The sequence below is a fragment of the Mesoplodon bidens genome, assembly GCF_964165515.1.
Source record: "Mesoplodon bidens genome assembly, chromosome: 3".
NCBI classification, from domain to species: Eukaryota; Metazoa; Chordata; class Mammalia; order Artiodactyla; family Ziphiidae; genus Mesoplodon; species Mesoplodon bidens.
In genome coordinates, this window is record NC_138178.1 from 167774713 (window position 1) to 167795476 (window position 20764).

Sequence of the window (20764 nt, forward strand, 5' to 3'; positions counted from 1 at the left end):
CATTTTCTTTCTTCTCTTTGCCTACCTCAGTTTAAAAAAAATTTTCATCTCTTTTGTTTACTTTCCAATAATTCCAGTAATACAGAACTTACAACTATTGTCCTATGTATTAGACCAAGTTATGGTCATTTTCATCATTCTCACTGTTGGTTTATACATCCGTAATAATCATATTTATAATTCTCCACTTTACTTATGCAAGACAAAGTTCAAGACAAATAAGATGGTCTAAGTATTTGCTGTCCAAGATTCTTTGACAGTAATGCTTTCTACTCACAAACAAGATGGTTTCTTTTGCATTTTATATAATTTATTATATACATTCAGAAGCACTTCTTGCTTTCAGAATTCAGATTCTTGGAAAGAAACAAGAAAGCATTAAAGATAAATTCTCACAGAGTAACCCTCTGCCTTTCTCTTTGGGTATTCTCAATGAAGTTAAAATTAGTTTGGTTAAAATATACAACATGAAGTTCCAGCAGCATCATTTAAGTCACAATTGCATTTTTAGAGTAATAGTCCTTTGGTATTCATGCATGCACGCAACTCTCTCTGATTTCAGTAGAGGTTTGTACATATTTTCAAAGGCAGAGATTAGGCTAGGTGTTTAACTTCAATTAATTTAATCCATAGGAGAGGAGAGATTATTTGCAGAGAAATATAGAGACCATAATTGACTATATCAGCAGTTGAACAGTCCACATAGGTCCACTTAGTTTATTATTGGACTCAGAGTTCATGGAGGTTCCCCAAACTCTAGGTGAGCAGAAGGCAAGTCCTCTGTGTTACTCAGCTTGCTAGCCCTTGAGTCTAGGGCAATGTTCTGTCCTTAGAAGGGGATCAGTAAGTATTTGTTGAATTGAATTGACTTGAGTCCAAATTTCATCCATCACAGGAACTCTTCTAGAGCATTTACTTAATCTAGCAGTGACCGAGGGTCCTGGGTAAGATTTTGTATGAGTGCTGAGGTGTCCTCATTTTAACTTAGTAGGGATCTAAGTGTGGCAATGGATGCACAGTTTATACACAGCTTCAGAGTTTAGTTTTTTGTTTGCTTTTAGTATTAGAAGTGACTATGAAGATCATCTAGTTTAATCTCCCCTCATGGCTGCAGAGGAATCTGTCCATTTTATATTAGAAGCATTCTGGGACCATATTTTAAACATCTAAGGTCTTCTGTAGGGATCTTGCCTTTTATCTGGGAGAACATTTAAAGGCTTTCTTCTAGTCTTCCTATTTCAAACATTCTTTTGGAATTCCTTCCCCCAGGTCACTCTTCTGGTGCTATTCAAACTGCTAGCACATACAATCTTTTTAAAAAAATCATTGAGTTTGGGGAAAGCTACTTGCTGCTAACTCTTTAGTAAATGTTTAATATGTTTTTAAAAGGGATTCTAGTTTCAGTTTGATAATCTTAATTGAATTCTAATTTCTAATGGCTTAGGAACAAAATACAGACCTTCAAATGACTGATTTATTGTCCACAGAGTAGCTTTAGAGCATAGCATGATCAAGTAAATTTTATGAAGTGCATAGATCTAATTCAAATGTCAAAGTTCATAATCTTATAGAAAGTTTATTTGACATATTAATTTTCTGTGCTATAGATACCTCAGGGCAACTCCTCATCTTTCCCCACACCCACAGTGTTCCTCTTCTCTTGGTTTCTCTTGATGTTGGAAGTAAATGCTTGGTAAAGAGGATCTCAGGAGTGAAGAGGAAAGATGAAGAGTTGTCTTCTGGGTCAAACTCTTCTGAGCAGGGCATTCTTAATATTCTTTTTGGTTGGGTGTACAGACCTCTGGGAAAGAATCTCAGATGGGGGAGATGGTTTTATCATTCCCAAGTTAGACAGTTTGGTTGGGGAAATAAGTTTCTTTTTTTTAATGAATAAACTTCACAAAACATCATGAAATCACAATGCATTGTACATTTATTCATGAGCCCTTCTTTAAGTTTTTGCACAAATGAAAACATTTGCTTACATTGAAACATGAATGGTAATTTAAAACTGGTTTCATGGATTATTCATCTTCAGCCATTTTTTCTCAACCTCACCTACTTATTAAATCTAAAAGCAGTGAGAGAGAAGTTTACTGTTTCAGTACTGACGTTTTTTCTTCCCTATGTATATGAAGTTGGTGCTGCTATCATTTGGAAACCCTGCATATACAGGAAGGGAAAAATACCAATGTAGAGCCTCCAAAGTTGATTTCACTAATGTTTGTTAAATTATATCAAACTTTGGAAAAATACTACTGTGTATTTGAAAAGAATAATTAATGTGCTATATTTCCCCCACCAAGGAAAAGTTTGATGAGAGCAATGTACTTAATTTAGAGAAAAGCATTAACGTATGCTCTACAACTAGTTTTATTCTCTAAGGCAAAGTATTGTTTTTCTGTGCCACTTCTATAAGAGCCACATGTTGCAATTTTGGAAGGATGCTGATAGTAGGCTAATTTAGGGCTGAAGTTTGGGAAATAATATTTCTGACTTACATCCACTGTGATTTTAAGGGAATTTTCAGTAGGATAAAATCCTACAGGGTTAAAACAGATTTTTGGTGAGTGGGTTTATCAAGAATATAACACTTAAGGGGGTACTTACTTTTAGGAGTAACTGAGTTATATGAGGAAAGTATAAAGTCTGATGGAAAATCTGATGGTATTTATAATAGATGTAGGCAGGCAGGGGTAACTGGAATGTTGATATTATCCCATTGTAAAGTATAAGCTTACAAAGTTAAATACATCACACACAAAAAAGGTAAATTAAATCCCTTTAAAAATAAAAAAGTTACACTAAATCTTAAGTTACTTATTGCTAAGAAGTATTATATAACTATTCTGAAGTTATTTTTATTATTATTAATTGTTTTTCCCTGGACATTGGGTAACAGAAGACAAAGGAAATCGAGGTAAATTAGGCACATGGAAAATAAAAAGCATGTAGTCATTTTTCTTACATTGTAACATATTTTGCACTAAGAGTAAATAAAAATAAATGTAAATTTGAAATAGCGAGCATGCTTGACACTAACCAATTCTTCACACCACTGTAAAATTGTAAATGTAATATCATTAACTAAGAACTTAGTAATGTTTGATGCACATAGAATAAGTGTAAGATAAGATTATTTCTATGTAATGAAACATTTATAAATTGTTATCTATTTTGATTAACATCGAAGTGTACTATATCAAAGCACTTTGTAAGTGCAGCAGATATTACCAGTTATAATGTATAGATATTACCATTATAATGTCTTAATGATTAAATAGTATAACCTAATTAAAAAAAACTAAACATTTGGCTAAGCAGTCATTTCTTCTATTTTTAAATTAGCAACTTTTTCTGCTTTATTGCTTTTACTAAAAGGTTTTTATTTAAAAATTAGTGCTAAAAGAAGCCAATTTATTTTTAAGAATTTCTTTTTACTTCCATTAAAATTTTTTTAACTTTGTAAATTATCTTTCCTTTAGTTTTTAGTGAGTTTTGTTGAATAATAACGTAAGTAGCAGCAGTAACATATATATGAGATCTTATTGTATGACGTGCAGCTATATGAGAGATACTGCTTGCTTAGTCTTTAGAATTTTAAAGGTAACTATTTAATAAACCTCTGTTTGTATTCATAAAATAAAATGTTTCCTCCCCAACATGCAAAATTTTAAAAACACACATAAATAACCATTATCATTAGTTCACAAACATATGCTATGGACCATCTACTCTATATTATTTTATAGCTTTTCCAATGTAGTTTAGCTAACATTTTAGAAATATGTATTATTTCTAAATTCATATGCCTGTTTAAACTTCATTATCTCAAATGATACTGACAGAATGTCATGAAACAGTATCATAATATACATATAGACATTATTTTGATGCAATAAACATGTGATTTTTAAGACTCTCTTAATAAACACACATGTTTATTCTTTGCTAAAACATGTTTCTGCAAGTGCCATACCTATATTTTGCAAGTTTTTCTTTACCTGATTAAGACAGTCTTGCTGAAAACTTCCTTTGCTTTGAAAGCTCCTTTTAATTAGCAATGAAAGCTCTAACTCATTAGACAAAGCCATCATTCTTCCTTTCCGGAAACCTCGCCTTCATCAAATCAATAAACTGTAAAACATGGGTTTGGCACTGAAACATGCATTTTTATATTTTTGCTCCTTACTAGCCAGATAACACATGAGATGCAATGCAACTTCCACAAAATAAGCCTTACGTTATTGGTATCTCTGTGCATGAAGCTATGCGACCCGTACTAGATTTGTAGATGCTGCTGGTGTGGCAATTGCATCTTATGTGGGATGTATCTGGTGTTTTATTATTTGTTTTAGAGTGTCATTTCAATGTAATGTGCTGTTCTTTGTGTCTTTGTTGTCTCTTTTTTTTCTTTGTCCCCCCAACAGCATTTTGTCCCGCACAGGGAAGAAGGAAAACCAAGATGCCTCCAATTTGACAGTGCCCATGACCATGTGTCTTTTTCCTGTGCCATTCCCACTCACCCCATCTCTAAGACCGCAGGTCAGTTCCATCAACCCTACTGTTACTCGCTCCCTCCTTTACAGCGTCCTGCGAGATGCTCCCTCTGAACGTGGCCTGCAAACTCGTGATGCTCACTTGTCAGACTACCCTTCTTTGGACTATCAAGGCCTCTACGTGACTTTGGTGACTCTCCTGGATCTAGTTCCTTTACTACAGCATGGCCAACATGGTGAGCATTTAATCAAAACTTTAGAAAATGTACATGTATGTTTATAGATGCTAGAGACTGTTGTTGTTATTATAATAAATCGCTTGAAAGGTCTTTGTGTGGCTAAAACCTTTCTTACACTGAAACTTAATTATGGTGTTTCCCTTATTATCATTTTTTGCTGTTTTATGACCAGAGGGATGTTATCCAAGTGGGTCTGCATGGGTGGGGGGAATGGGCTTGAGAAAGGAGGAAGACTATAAAAGGAACTTACCTATTCTCCCCTGATCTGCTTATCAGGGAGACTCTAGTTGAAATTACGATTTGGGGGTTAAGTTTTAAAAACTTGCCCCCCAGAAAATGTAAGAGGTGGAGGTTAAAGGGCACGTCATATCCACTGACTAATTCTGTGATTTTGGGGAGCAAATCACAGAATCTCTCTGGGACTCATTTTTCCTGTCTTTAAACCCAGGAGGTTAGATAATAAGAAATCTCTAAGAATTCTTCCAAATTTAACAATCAATAGTTATTAGAAAATGTTGACCAAGTGGTACAATGTATAGTGGTGCTATATGCCGTATATAGTATATGCATGCCGTGTATGGTATACACTACCCAGTCTTAGTGTTGCTTTAGGACAGAAGCCTAAGAGCATGCTTCTTTTCTTAACTCTTCCTCTTTCTACCGTGTGTCTTTAGTAAATTTCATTATCTTGCATGCTTACCAAATTCTTCTAACCCATAAAAAGGAGCACAATAATATCTACTGCTTAAGTATTCAATATTATATTTGGGAGAATCAAATGAAAAATCATACAGTAAGAAAAACAACTTTTGCAGCAAATGAGCTTTTAATACACCAGCTGTCTTAACTTTAAAGCACTGATAATTTGGTCCATGGAGGTATGATAACCAAAGTTTCACTGTCCAAAAAATTGGAATTTCAGAAATGGGTGGGTGGTGGAGGTTATTTTGTCTTTTAGTTATGGCTAACTTTCCTAAGAGAATGCTTAATGGTTTATTTAGTAAGATGTGTTCTGAACTTAAAAAAATCTTCTTTTATAAAAATGATGAAATAATGATTATTAATTTGTTTTTTATTATATTTACAATTTTGTATAACAGTGAATATAAAAAATGTAGAAACTTGTGAGTTTGCTTATTGTACAATTTTGTAGCTGTTTGAGTCTAGTCACTTTTATTGTGATCCTATCCCAGCTCAGAACTTAAAGGAGATGACTCTTTGAATGTAATATTCCCAGAGCTTGCCATGGTGGTGAACTTGTCAGTGCTTTTCCTTTGTGACTACCTTCCTGGTCTTGGGATGGGCCACTGAGTTAGGGCCCCTTGATTAAGATAAAAGCATTCAGTTTGGTATCTCACAGCCCATCTAACTGCAGTTAATGTGTAAATTGTGACAATTTCAGGGGGGATTATTTGTATTTTTGCTCTTTTACCCACAGCTATTTTGTGACCTTCCTCTTTACTGTTATCTATAGGCTGTGTTCTTGTTCTGCATAACAGATCTTAGAAGATAGGAAAAACTCACTAGACCATCCCTTAGAGGTTAAAAACCAATACAACCCTGTTTTGATCTGAATGACATCAGACTTTCCGAGGGAGGGAGTTTGGAACGTGGAATTCTGGTTCCCAAGCTGGAACTTCTAAATAAGAATGACTGAGGTGTGGGTCCTGAGGATCTGAATTTTTAACTAGCTCTCTGGGTGATTCTTCTGTACACCAAGTTTGAGAACCACTGCACTTGCACTGTACCCAGCAGAGCTGCATTTTTGTTGCGCTTCACCTACTAACTCTCAGGTGATCTTGGGCAATCACTTCCCTTCTCTGGGCCTCAGTCTCCTCATTTGAAAAATATTCCAGGGGGGGCTTCAGGTTCCTTTCAGTGCTAATGTTCTGTAACTAGGCTAAAAGGCAGCTGAGGTTTCTTATGTGCACAGGCTCAGTCAGTTCTTAGGAATACACTTGTGAATTTTTGATTTCATCAATTTGAGCCCAAGGTTGACTGACCCTCACTCCCCAGTGGGCAGTGTGGCCACATCCTCTCTGCTGTCAGTTGATGTTCTTGTTGAGGTGGCATATTAATTCTAATGATAATCAGAGTTAACATTAGGCATCAGAATAGCACAAAGAAGGTGCATCTGCTACAAGACAAACAAGTCTAATAATTTTCTTTTATAATGGATACGAAAATGAGAAAAAGTCTTCATTGTCAAGTCTTGGCTGATGACCTGTATATCAGGAGATCCAGAAACATCAAAATATATATTCAGTGTAATGGGGTTTGGTTTACATGCATTCTAAAGCTAAATCGTTATGATTTTTTGAATGTCCTCTATTTTTACTCCTTGTGCAGGTAATAATAGTAACAATATTAATATTCATAATAATATCTAATATTTGCGGAGCACACATTAGGTGCTATGTTAAGCACTTTACGTTTTTCTCATTTAAACCTCCTAACGATCCTTCTAATGAAGTGAGGTAGGTACTGTTCCTATCACTTAAAAATGTTGTTAGAAAGATTATTATTAGCTGGCACGTCCTTCTGTGATCATTGATAACTAAGTGTGCAGGGTCACACAGTATCAGTTTACAGCTTCCTTTCTTTGGTGCGTGCTGAAATTGCCGCTGTGCTGGAAGACGCAAATCACTTCATTGCCCAGGACTCCAGATGTAGGAAGATTGTTCGGTCGATGGAGCAGAAATAGCATGGTTTTATTTCCAGTCTTGCCCTTGACTTTTCTAAAAATTCCCGTGAGAAAATAATTTAACATTTCTGTGCCACAGTTATCTTGTGTAAAATGTAACAGAGGTAAGAATGCTGGAAGGATTTCAAGATTCGTTAATCACTTGGAAAGTGCTTTTCATTTATGAAATCAGGGAGTAATATGAATACCAAGTACTAATGAAGATGGATACGGTGTTGAGGAAAACCTCACGTCATAGATATGGTTGACCCTCGAACAACTTGTGGAGTTAGGGGCACTGAGCCCCCATATAGTTGAAAATCTGCAATCTCTGCTGCTCTCTCTGCCTCAAAAACAAAGGAATTGATAAATGACTCACCTAAGGGCAGGGAGCTGAAACAGTTTGGATAAAATCAGGACTCAAACCCTAGTTCTTTGGGTTCCACTTATTGTGATCTCTAATTGAACACAAACTTTTCCCGCACTTAGTTGATTTAAAGATCTGTAAAATGAAGATACAGGTACTATATTTATAGAAAAAATCCATGTATAGGTGGACCCACACAGTTCAAACCTGTGTTGTTCACGAATCAACTGTATATTTCTTTTTTTTTTTTTTTTTTTTTTTTTGCGGTACCAGGGCCTCTCACTGTTGCGGCCTCTCCCGTTGCGGAGCACAGGCTCCGGACGCGCAGTCTCAGCGGCCATGGCTCACGGGCCCAGCCACTCCGCAGCATGTGGGATCTTCCCATACCAGGGCACGAACCCGTGTCCCCTGCATCGGCAGGCGGACTCTCAACCACTGCGCCACCAGGGAAGCCCTGTATATTTCTTAATGCAATCATTCATCAAAGACTGTGTACGCACTCTACAGAACTCTTGATAGGAAGGGAGTGATGGTTGCTTATAATTTAAACCAGTTCATAAAAACTTAAAATGTAAAATTAGCATTTTTTGTTAAATGGCAAAATATTCAGTGACTGATTACTTCATTTTGTTTTGTAGATCTTGGACAGTCAATATTTTATACAACTACGTGTTTGCTCCCCTTTCTCAATGATGATATTCTGAGTACTTTGCCCTACACGATGATATCAACTTTAGCTACCTTTCCTCCGTTTCTGCACAAGGATATTATTGAATATCTCAGCACATCTTTTCTACCAATGGCTATATGTAAGTTCGGTCTTACCTAATACTAGATTATTTTTATGTGTTGTATGAATGGAAATTGCTTTTGCTGTTTAGGCTACAGATTTTCAAGATTATAATGGAATCACTTGCTGTATATATGTGCTTTGATTTAAATTCAGTTATTTCAGCATGAATAGTATGGTGAACATCAAAGAAATGAAAAGACAATTATACCTTAGAACTGTTGTATTCACATAGTTTGATCTTATTGGATAGGAAGAAAGAACATGTCAAGGCACAGTCTGTATTTCCTCCATATAAATTATGGTATTTTTTGGCTACTTTAGAAAAAAGGGTGGAGCAAAGTGTTGCCTTTGATGTAGAAATTCTTATCTTTTGCATCTGAAAGAAGTAGGGTGTGCCAGGAAGAGCAATGGATAGAATCAGGATATGTAGATCTCCTGTGGTCTCAGTTCTGTCTGTAACCTGCTGTATGATGTGAGGTTGGGTGACCGACATAGTTGAAACCTCATCTCCAGAATGATGATATCATCAGCTTTCTCTCACAGGGGTGTTGTGATGACAAAATGAGTCAAAATTTATGAAAACACTTTGAAAAAAGCTGAAATTTACAACTCATGTGCAAGGTACTCTTATAAACATGGAATTGATTTGAATTGTTTCACTTCTATAAACTTAATTCTGCAGGCTTTCCAGATGTGATAACAGAGAGAAAAAAATAAGTCGGGTTGTATTTTTTATGATCAAAATCCTGCTAAATTATTTTTTAAAAGAAATGGGTGATTAATTAATTTACGTTTCAGTGGATAATCTGAAAAGATTATGGGTGTAGGAGTCAAACATATCTAGATTCAAATCACAGCTCTGCTACCAGCTAGCTGTGTGAGCTTAGGCAAGTTACCTAACCTTTCTGTTTCTTACCTGTAAAATGAGAATAATGATAATACTGCCTCATAAGGTCGCTGTGACAATTGAGATGATTAACTGGAACATTGATAGAGTGCTAGCACAATGCCTAGTGTTCAATAAGTGTTAGTTTACTTCTCTCCTTCCCTCAACTCTTGTTCTATAATAATGCCTGTGTTGGTCACATTCAATTCCTAGAGATCATTTTTCACTGTTTTGTACTTTTATGATCTTATTAAAGTTGTTGCTTTGTAATTACAATTGGTAAACATATGTACCTTAGAGCCACATTTACTTATTTTACAATTGAGTTTAATTTTAGCTATGGAATTGTAATTTTCATGTCTTTTAAACAAAGAGTCTGACTTCTGCCTAAATTATATAGCTATTTAGAAAATTAGCAGACTGATTATACTGTTCAAGTAATAGAATATTTGATTGTTCTCTTTTTTGGTTCTGTGTATCCTTATTGACAAGTACTTGCTTATGGATACAGCCTTAGGATTGCATAGTTGTATTTTTTTTTTTTTTTCGCGGTAGGCGGGCCTCTCACTGTTGTGGCCTCTCCCGTTGCGGAGCACAGGCTCCGGACGCGCAGGCTCAGCGGCCATGGCTCACGGGCCTAGTCGCTCCGCGGCATGTGGGACCTTCCCGGACCGTGGCGCGAACCCATGACTCTCAACCACTGCGCCACCAGGGAAGACCCCCTGTATTTTTTTTTTAATAAGTATGTTAACTGTTAAACTTAGGCATAGAATTTTTTTTCTTTTAAGAATAGCAGGTGAGGCTGCATCTTTCTAATAATGAGTGTAAATTCACTGTATCCTTCCTTCTTAGAAATAAGTTAATATATTATTTTGGGAGATGTAGTGCATATTTCAGGCCCTTAAAGTTATAAAGAGCAAACGAGCATGTGACAGCTGGAAAATTGTTTCTTCACCCTTGATTATTAATTTCTGTTTAATTAGAAACAGACCCCAAAACATGCCTTGTAGTCACATTGGAATCCTTACTTATTTAAATGTGTGAACTTGGCAACTAAGGAGAACAAAATAGTAAGCTGAGTTTACAAAACTTGTGTGAAAATTTTAGTGCTTATTAGTGGAGTAGCTTGGTGTTCGTTTAAAGGGTAGGGACAAGTCATTTCTGTCTCCCTTTTTTTTTTTTTTACTGTAAAGGAGAGGTTTAGAAAACAATGTTCCATCTCTAAGGTTATTTCCGTCTTAATAATTCTAGGTTAAATAACATCAATCTTATTTTACGTAAGAAGCACATATCTTCCTCCAATGCAATCGCTGATCTGCTTCATTTATTTTGCTGCTCTGGCTTTAGTCTCCTAGTTCTGACTTTCTCGTTTCTCGTCACCATTCCTGTAGTTCAACAGTAGCCAATCTTTGTCATCTTTAAATCTTTGAAAAGAAATTGTGGTACTACCTTTCAAGCCAAATTCTGTTAAACGATTCAGGCATTTCTTTTGTACTTATTCCTTCATAGAGTAGATACAAAGGACATAGATCCAAAGATGGAGGGAATTGGGTTCCAGATTAATCAAGTCAAACTGAATTGATGTGAGAATGTGTGTCTGTTGTTTGCGTCCATGTTGGTTTTATTTTTGGAAGTTGTTTCAGTGTGTAGAAATTCTGACCAGAACAAGAGGGGAGCATTTAACTTCTTTGAGAATATTTTTATTTCAGGCCTGAGATGAAGGATGTTGCATTTTCTAAGTACTTGATAAAGTCTTTAAGACAAAAAGGCTTTTATCTCTTTGGTATGGTATTCACAAGATCAAATGTAATACATGGACAGTTTTTCAGGTGTTAAATGATTATATCATTAAGGTCTTAGAAGATGAAAGTCTGAGCTCTCAAGTGGACCTAATGAAGTATTGCAGCTCCTTCAGTTTAAGAGCCCTGCATGTATATCAGTTATGTCTTTTATGTCATTTTTGTCATTAAACCAAGTACTGTGCTTTTATTTTAAATAACTCCTCTGAGGTGCTGCAGAGCAAACTGCAATTTATTATAAAAATTTCCTTTGACATAACCTTTTCTTGTTAACTCTTTCCTTCCTTGTGTATATTAAGATACACTTGTTTTTATTCCACATGTGTGCAATAGGCTTTGTTTATATATATATATATATATATATATATATATATATATATATATATATATATATATAAAGGAGTTACTAAGAATTGAAAAAGTCATTTGCATTTCACCATGGAAACCTCTCTTTCCACAAAGGTTCTGTGATTTGTGGACCAAATTGAAATATGGATGTTGGGAAGATGATATTTTGGCAGAGAAAAGAAAAAGCGGGTCCCAAATGAACATTATGTGATGTAGGATACATTATTTTAAAGTGAATAGTAAAGCTGAACAATTAGATCAGTGAAAGAGCCTTCTAGTGGTACCTTGGTATCCTGAACTGTGCAGTCTCATCTAGTTTCTTTTCCAACTTAAATTTCCTCAAAAATCATTCATCCTCAGGTAAAAAAAAGAGGTTCATTTAGATCTTTGCATTGAATTAAAAGCAATTGTATGATGTAATTGAAGGTCTGCTTCCAAACCATTGGCCCTGTATCATTTTTTTGTTCTATTGCTACTACAGAGGATGTGTGTTATGTTCTATGATCTTCCAAACACTAATAAGTAAAGATAATAGAAAAAAGACAGTAAAATACCAACACGATATTGATGGTATTTAAATAATCTTTTATATATAAAATCTGTTTTATTAGCTAATGATTGTTTTTATAAAGTAAATCTTACTATACTTTAAGAGCTTTATTATTGAATTGTGGGAAATGTTTTGGAATAGGAATCCAGAAGGGCTGAATTGTAGGCTGAATCTCTCAACCTTATCAAACTTTAGTTTCTTTAGCTGTAAATTTGTGAATAATCATAACCTCACTTGTCTACATCACAATGTTTGTTGTGAAGACCATGACATAACATATGGGAATGACCTTTGAATACTGTCTGATGTTATACCAATGTATAACACTCAGTCAAATAACAGACATGTCAAATCCCATTGCAACTAATTCCAATATTCTGCTCAAAATCACATGTTGTCCTGAAATTTTATCATCTTAAATATTGCTTGAAATAATAACGGGCCATCTGCTGAGGCTTGGGATTTTTTTCCCCTAGAGTGTGTTGTATAATAACAGTAATTGTTTCACCTTAATTCTTTTTTTTTTTTTTCGTGGTACGCGGGCCTCTCACTGCTGTGGCCTCTCCCATCGCGGAGCACAGGCTCCGGACGTGCAGGCCCAGGGGCCATGACTCACGGGCCCAGCCGCTCCACGGCATGTGGGATCCTCCTGGACCAGGGCACGAACCTGTGTCCCCTGCATCGGCAGGCGGACTCTCAACCACTGCGCCACCAGGGAAGCCCTATAACAGTAATTGTTTTGTCAGGTTTTGATCTCATAGAACCTGACAGAACACCTCTGCAGTGTTGATGGGCAATCCTGTCTCTATGACTTTTTATTAATCTACCAATCTGCACATATTTTAATGCTACATAGACTTCCAGTTCATGGTGTCTTAGCCCTCCCTTTATGTTGAACTGATATGACCTTCTGACAGCACAGGTATCTTATGCTCAAACCCTATCTCATGGAACACAGTTACCTCTGCTTACACAAACAGAGGCCACTTGCTAATCCAGGCAGCACAGGAAATGGTTCTGTCATATGGTAGAACTGGCATCAGAATGTTTTTCTTCTTCCCAGGTGATTCTCTCACCTTTACCCCTTAAAAAGGTATAAGGCTAGAGGGGTTTATTTAAATATATTTCAATTCAGACCACTTCTTACCACTGTCTGTCATCTGGACCAGACCAATAGCTTCTGAGCTGGTCTCCATTCTTCTACTCTTAGCCCTCCTACAGCCTGCTCTCCACCAAAAAGCCAGAGCTATCCTCCAAACATGTGAGTCAGATCATGTCACTTCCCTCTTAAAAAACGTGTAATAGCCTTCCATCACTCCTACAAATCAAATTCAACACCCTTCCGTGGCCCACAAGGCCCTCTGCCTTGTGATGTGGGCCCTGCTTATCTTACTACTTCATCACTTGTGTCTGCTAATGTTCACTCTGCTCTGTCCATATTGGCCTTTCTGCAGTTTCATAAAGGCACCAAGCTTTTGCTTTTCCTTTGTGTCAAAAGCCCTTTGTGCAAATGGTCACATGATTTGCTTCCTCACTCCCTTCAGGTCTCAGCTCAAGTCTCATAGTCTTCCTAGAGGCCCTTCTTTACTCTCAAGCTAAAATAGGACCTTCCATTGCTTTCTACGTATTCGCTTGCCCTGCTTTATATTTCTTCACAGGTATTTGTTTGCCTGTTCCTCTGGAATAGTGCTGTCCACAGAACTTTCTGCAATGATGGAAATGTTATAGAAAATTCTGTGCCATCCGATAGAATAGCCGCTAGCCACATGTGGCAACTGAGCACTTGAAAATGTATCTAGTGAGAGAGAGGAACTGAATTTTTAATTTAATTTACTTTTAATTAGTTTAAATTTAAGCACATGTGGCTACTATATTGGATAGCACAGCTCTAGCATTTAAGCTTCATAAAGACAAAGACTTGCCTATCTTATTTATGGCTGTGTCTCAAGGGCCTAGAACAATGTCTGGATACTGAAAAAAAATACTCTGTGAATAAATAAGTGACTAGCACATTAGCTGTGAAGTCAAGTGACTTAGGCTGTAGTGCTAATAATTAGGTTGGTGTTCACATGCAAAATTTGGTTTCCCTTTTATAAGATGGCTTTTCCCATATACTTTTTTTAAAAAAAATGAGAATCATATAAGAGCTATACATGATAACACGTTAGGAATTACAAAATGCAGAAACAGATTAAGAAATTGTTATTGTTCATAGAAGGAGGGGATGGTGGTAATGATTATTTTGGTGGTGCCAGGAAGATCAGAGAATAGGTCTTAAAACTTAATTGTATTTTCTGAGCACAACATTAAGTGTAAAATTTTCTTATTTTTATTACTTCTCTGCTTCCTTCCATCATATGTAGCTTTGACCTTAGACACCCTCATGGGGATAAGCTGCACATCTGTTTGGCTTGTGCCTTTTTAACAAGATTCAATAAATGATGTGTGCCTCTGCATGTTTATTAAATTAGAATTGTGGTGATTTTGTTCAGTCTGTTAGAAAGCTATGAAATTGCAAGGCACTGTCTGTTTATAGAAATATTGGAGCCAGTTTCTGAGGGCTGGAACCACGGGAGCACTCTTGGCTTTGTGGCTGACCATTCTTGAGGGAGAGAGTAGATTTGTAGGGGTAGGGGGGACATTCAGAGGTCACCGAGCCATTTGTCCTGTTCTCCAAATAAACTTCATCTAAATCATCTGAGACATTTGGGCATCTCTCCCATTTTTTTTTTTAGTATTTATTTATTTATTTATTTTGGCTGCACCGGGTCTTAGCTGCAGCACACGGGATCTTTTAGTTGCAGCATATGAACTCCTAGCTGTGGCATGCATGCGGGATCCAGTTCCCCAACCAGGGATCAAACTCGGGCCCCCTGCACTGGGCGCGCGGAGTCCCACCCACTGGACCACCAGGGAAGTCCCATCTCTCCCATTTTTAAAGGCCTCCAGGCACAGTGCTTCTCAGCCTACCTTAATAAGTAGTTTTCATTTTTTAGAAACACTTATATTTTAAAAGTTTGAAATGAGTTTAAACAAAGGTGAAAACACTTGTCCCAAAAGGAATGGATATAGTATACATATAATTATTTTTCCTTGTGTATGTCAAAGACTACACTTTCTTTTGCTTTTCTCCCCCTTAAAGAAGGAACACAAGGGCATGCAATTATTCCTCCCACACTTGGACACCTTACTGAGTATTTCCTTTCTTGTTCTCATTCCTGTAGTAGTACTTCTCAAATGCAGCTCCAAGGCCCACTTGGTCAGAATCACTTGATGTCCTTATTAAACATGTAGCTTTCCTGCTTCCAAACTGATTGAGTTAGACTCTCTAGGTATGGGGCCCTGGAAGCTGAATTTGAACCACCTCCCGTCTAAACTCTGAGAGAAACTGAATCTTGTTCTTTAGGATTTGGCACAAAGATTTTTTTCCTTGATTAATCGTATTTGATTAATCAGCTTTAACATCTAAGAACAGTGAGCTGATCCTCACATCTTTGTATAATAACTAATTCTTATTTATATTGTATAACCAAACTAATTTATGTACCTGAATATCACCTGCTTAGTGGGTTAGCAGCAGCCCAGCAGTAAGTTACTAATAAAAGCAAATTCAGGTAAATGGAACTTAATTATAGATCTGTTTTATTTGTTTGTTTATTTCTGTAAAGCTATTGTAAAGGCCACTGTCCATTGTGGTGCTCAGTTTTTTATGTTAAAAAGAAGAATCATGTTAAATTTTTTTTGTCTTCTCTACTTTACTATTCAACAAACCTTTTATTAGTGCTTTAATGATTCTTTTATACCTGTGTTTTATTATAAGTTGCCTTATTCTTGTTGGTTGTAGGTGAGATACTATTCTCACACATTGCACTTTAATACTTTAAAATAAAGCAGATTTTAGGGTTATCTGCTTTTTTCTTGTTGTCTGTGTTGATGGTCTTCTGCAGTATGTGTTGGAAATTGAGACTTATTGAGGGTGTTATAGTCACTGTTTACTGTTCTGTTCATGCTTTCTTGACAGTTTGCTACAGGAGCCCAGATCTAAGGAGAGGTTTCTGCTATTCCTGCAATTATCCTGAGAAAAGGAATTCATTTTATATTTGAGTCCTTGTAAAGTATTGTGGGCCCTTTCTCAGTTACTGTGTTTAGAATAATAAAGTACTCTGGGGACAACATATTACCCTGAATGACCTCCATCAATGATAGTTCTGGATGCTTATAGAGGTTACCTGATACCCTCTATTAAAAAAGAAAGAGAAAGAAAGTTAATACAGTATTGGATGTCATCCTAAACAAGCCACTTAAAGATGTCTCTTAAAAGCAGTATGTAAATGGTTATCACATGGAGATCACAATTATACAGCTAAAAGATGAATTTTGAAGAAACCAACTGGCTTTGTGATTGAATACTGTGGGATAGGATAAAATGTCCAGCAACAGCATTATTCACAGATTCAAAAAGTGCTGTATTTCAATCAACTCAGGTGGATGTGAAGATGGTAAGCTCTGGAAAACTAAAAAAGTGATTGTCATGGTGATTAAGATGCTGATGATGAAGTTACATGTGAAGGTTTGAATAAAATTGTTTAATGATAGGTGAGAGTTGAAAATAATTTTAAAATTGATATAACTAAATGCATATGGTACCCATTAAAAGTAGACTCTTTCATTTGCATCTCTTACAGCTAATACATTCAAGTCGTGTTCAAAAACGTTTTATTTTTACCTTCTTACTTGGATAACCTTCAACATGCCTTATATTTGGGTACATGGAGGATTCTGTTTTCTCTTTCTTTTCTACCTAGATATAAACACCTTGGAAACAGAGATCACATTTAAGTACAATTCTGATAAAACGATTACATTACCTTCTGGCATTACTCGTGCTCCTTGAAGATTCTCCCTAAATGTGCCTATGATAATGACTACTGTAGCGTTTGTAGGCTAGGACAAATTTTGTGGTTTTATTTATGCAAAACTTCTATTGATTTTTTTCAAGTTTCTTCTCAGCTCTCATGCTCTATGCAAAGTAGCAACAAAATATAAATGTACAAATATATAAATAAATATATATATATATATAAATAAATGGTGTCTAATCAAAAAAATTTTGGTTTCAGTGGGCTCCTCAAGGAGAGAAGGTGTTCCTGCCCATGTTAATCTCTCCGCATCATCCATGCTAATGATTGCAATGCAGTACACATCCAATCCAGGTAAGTAGAAATTTGGATGGCTTCAGTAATTCCAAACCAATAATTAAATAAGACATCAAATAAGCAAGCTAGAAATTCTCATGTGAGAAGAACTTCTCTTGGTAAATAGAAACTGGAGATGTGTTAGGAAACAGACTTTCAACTTGAAATAAATTTCCTTTGCCTCTTGCTATTAGCAGTAATCTTGCTGACTAGTGATATTTTTAGAATGTCTGAGAACACAATTTTAGAACAGTGACTGGAAATTGCTTGAATATAAATATATAGAAATAATTAAATTAGAAATATAAAAGTCACTGGCAATTCTAACAACTAAAGATAACCACTGGGACTATTTTGTGAATTCGCTACTCTAATACCGCATGAATATCCTTGCACATAAATCGTTTGTTACATTTCCACTAATTATACGTGAATGTACATGTAACCTGTCATTGAATGTTATTATAACATTTGTATAGAGATGGACAGATAAAAAGTAATATGTCATTTTGATCTGTGTTTCTTTGATTTCTAGTAATGTGGGACAGATTTAATCTGATATATTCTGTTGGATTTCCATTCATCAGTGTAATTGCAGATGAACTTTGGGAAACTGACCTAAAAGGGGTCTGACTGGTGGAGTCACATGCTAAGATAGGAACTCAGTTTTTATTTTCATTTGGAAAGTAAACAAATTTGATGGCCCTGTTTTCAGCCTTCTGCTTAATTACATAATGAATAATCATTGCGTTTTTGACTCAGCAGAAGGAAAACAATTTTTTTTTCATTTAAAATCTTAATGCTTCTTAGCCTGGAGTATCGTCCTTTAAATATGAAATTCCTTATGATTATTATGTGCATTTAATTAAAATGTATATTTTTGGGGAAGTTATACCTCGTGTCTCATTCTGGCTTAAAGGATCCTCATAATGTCATTTGTATTTATTGGATTTTATGTCCTGAGAAAAACCCCTTCACACAGAATCTAGTTAGTTAACTACAGTCTCATTATCAGGGTTTGGTCCTAATTTCGAAGTTGGGAGGCAGTAGAGCAGGTTGGGTAGGATCGTGTGCTTTGAGGTTAAGGGTCTGTGGGTTCACATCTGAGCTCAGCACAGATTGCCCGGTAGCTTAACCTTGAGCAAGTTCTTTAACTCCCCTAAGACCAAGTTCCCTCATCTATAAAATGGGAAATCTTCCTGTAGTACCTTCAAATGTTGTTGTGAGGATTTAATGACTTAAGTGTGTGTGAAGTGCTTTCTTAGCATAGTGATTTGACACATCATAAGCACTGCTCAGCAAACGGCAACACGGATCTCTACAATCTGCCATTGTCTTCTTGGAGTTGAACGTTTCATTGGGAAATCACTGTGATCAAATAGTTCTGTTATTTCTTAATCTGTATCTTCATCTGTTCATGGGGGAACGTGTATAGCCAGCTATTCTGTACTAAGAATGACATTTGGGACCCCAAATTAATCTTGTAATGGGGGAAACATAAGAAGTGAGGTGCTATCCACCAGGGGACTCTCTGAGATCAAGCGGGTAGGGCATCATTATCCTTTGAACTTTTACCAGGGGAGACAGCAAGTGGCAACCTGGTCCTTGTAGCTGATTGTGTATCAAGGATGGAGCAGGGTTCTTGCTCAGGCACCAGGAATTCATTGCGTAACTCCTGTGTACATGGCTCCGTGCTAGGCATTGTGAAAACCACCCTGAAATATAAGATATGATGCTTGCTATGGAGCTTATGTCTCATTGGGAAGATTAGGCATGTTTACATAAGTTATTAATTTATAATGTAAAGTAGTATGTAAAAAGTACCAAATAAATACTATAGACTGTATTAATTCATCAGAGAAGAGAACTCTATGGGTTGAAAAGATCAGGAAAGGCTTTGTGCCACTTGAGCAAAGAATGGGTCTTAAAATACAGATAGAATTTTGATTGATAAGGTAAATGGGGCGTTCTGAGAGGAGAAGCAATTTATTTATTTATTTTTAAATTTTCGTTGGAGTATAGTTGCTTTGCAGTATTGTGTTAGCTTCTACTACTGCACAGCAAAATGAGTCAGCCATACAAATACATATATCCCCTCCATTTAGGACACTACAGTGCATTAAGTAAAGTTTCCTGTTCTATATAGTATGTTCCCATCAGTTGTCTATTTTATACATAGTATCAATAGTGTATATGAGTCAATCCCAATCTCCCAATTCTTCCCACCCCCACCCCTTTCCCCCTTGGTATCCATTTGTTCTCTACGTCTGTGTCTCTATTTCTGTTTGGCAATTAAGATCATCTATACAATTTTTCTAGATTCCACATATATGTACAATATTTGTATTAATATACAGTATATGTATTAATATACAATATTTGTTTTTCTCTTTCTGACTTACTTCACTCTGTATGACACTCTCTAGGTCCATCCACGTCTCTGTAAGTCACCCAATTTTGTTCCTTTTTACGACTGAGTGATATTCCATTGTATATATGTTCCACATCTTCTTTATATGTTCCTCTGTTGATGGACATTTAGGTTGCTTCCATGACCTGGCTATTGTAAATAGTGATGCTATGAACGTTGGGGTGCATGTGTCTTTTTGAATTATGGTTTTCTCTGGGTATATGCCCAGTAGTGGGATTGCTGGGTCGTATGGTAGTTCTATTTTTAGTTTTTTAAGGAACCTCCATACTGTTCTCCATAGTGTCTGTATCAATTTACATTCCCACCAACAGTGTAAGGGGGTTTCCTTTTCTCCACACCCTCTCCAGCATTTATTGTTTGTAGATTTTTTGATGATGGCCATTCTGACCGGTGTGAGGTGATACCTCATTGTAGTTTTGATTTGCACTCTCTAGTAATTAGTGATGTTGAGCATCTTTTCATGTGTTTGTTGGCCATCCGTGTGTCTTCTTTGGAGAAATGTCTATTTAGGTCGTCTGCCCATTTTTTGATTGGGTTGTTTGTTTTTTTGATGTTGAGCTGCATGAGCTGCTTGTATATTTTGAAGATTAATCCTTTGTCAGTTGCTTTGTTTGCAAATATTTTCTCCTATTCTGAGGGTTGTCTCTTCATCTTGTTTGTGGTTTCCTTTTTTTTTTTGCGGTACATGGGCCTCTCACTGCTGTGGCTTCTCCTGTTGCGGAGCACAGGCTCCGGACGCGCAGGCTCAGCGGCCATGGCTCATGGGCCCAGCCGCTCTGCGGCATGTGGGATCTTCCTGGACCGGGGCACGAACCTGCGTCCCCTGCATCGGCAGGCGGACTCTCAACCACTGCGCCACCAGGGAAACCCTGTGGTTTCCTTTGCTGTGCAAAACCTTTGAAGTTTCATTAGGTCCCATTAGTTTATTTTTGTTTTTATTTTCATTACTCTAGGAGGTGGGTCAGAAAAGCTCT

General features: G+C 36.5%; 1 protein-coding gene across 3 annotated transcripts in view; it reads left to right on the forward strand.

The window, feature by feature from the left end:
* Positions 1 to 4430: 4430 nt before the first annotated feature.
* Positions 4431 to 20764, forward strand: part of UNC79 (unc-79 homolog, NALCN channel complex subunit) — a gene marked incomplete at its 3' end in the record, with an annotated part of 212806 nt that continues 196472 nt past the window's right edge. For all 3 annotated transcript variants that reach the window (XM_081228621.1, XM_081228622.1, XM_081228623.1), the window contains exons 1-3: positions 4431 to 4735; positions 8427 to 8597; positions 17285 to 17377. In XM_081228621.1, coding sequence (XP_081084747.1) covers positions 4489 to 4735; positions 8427 to 8597; positions 17285 to 17377 — 511 coding nt within the window. In that variant the 5' untranslated portion in view covers positions 4431 to 4488. The remainder of the gene's footprint in view (positions 4736 to 8426; positions 8598 to 17284; positions 17378 to 20764) is intronic.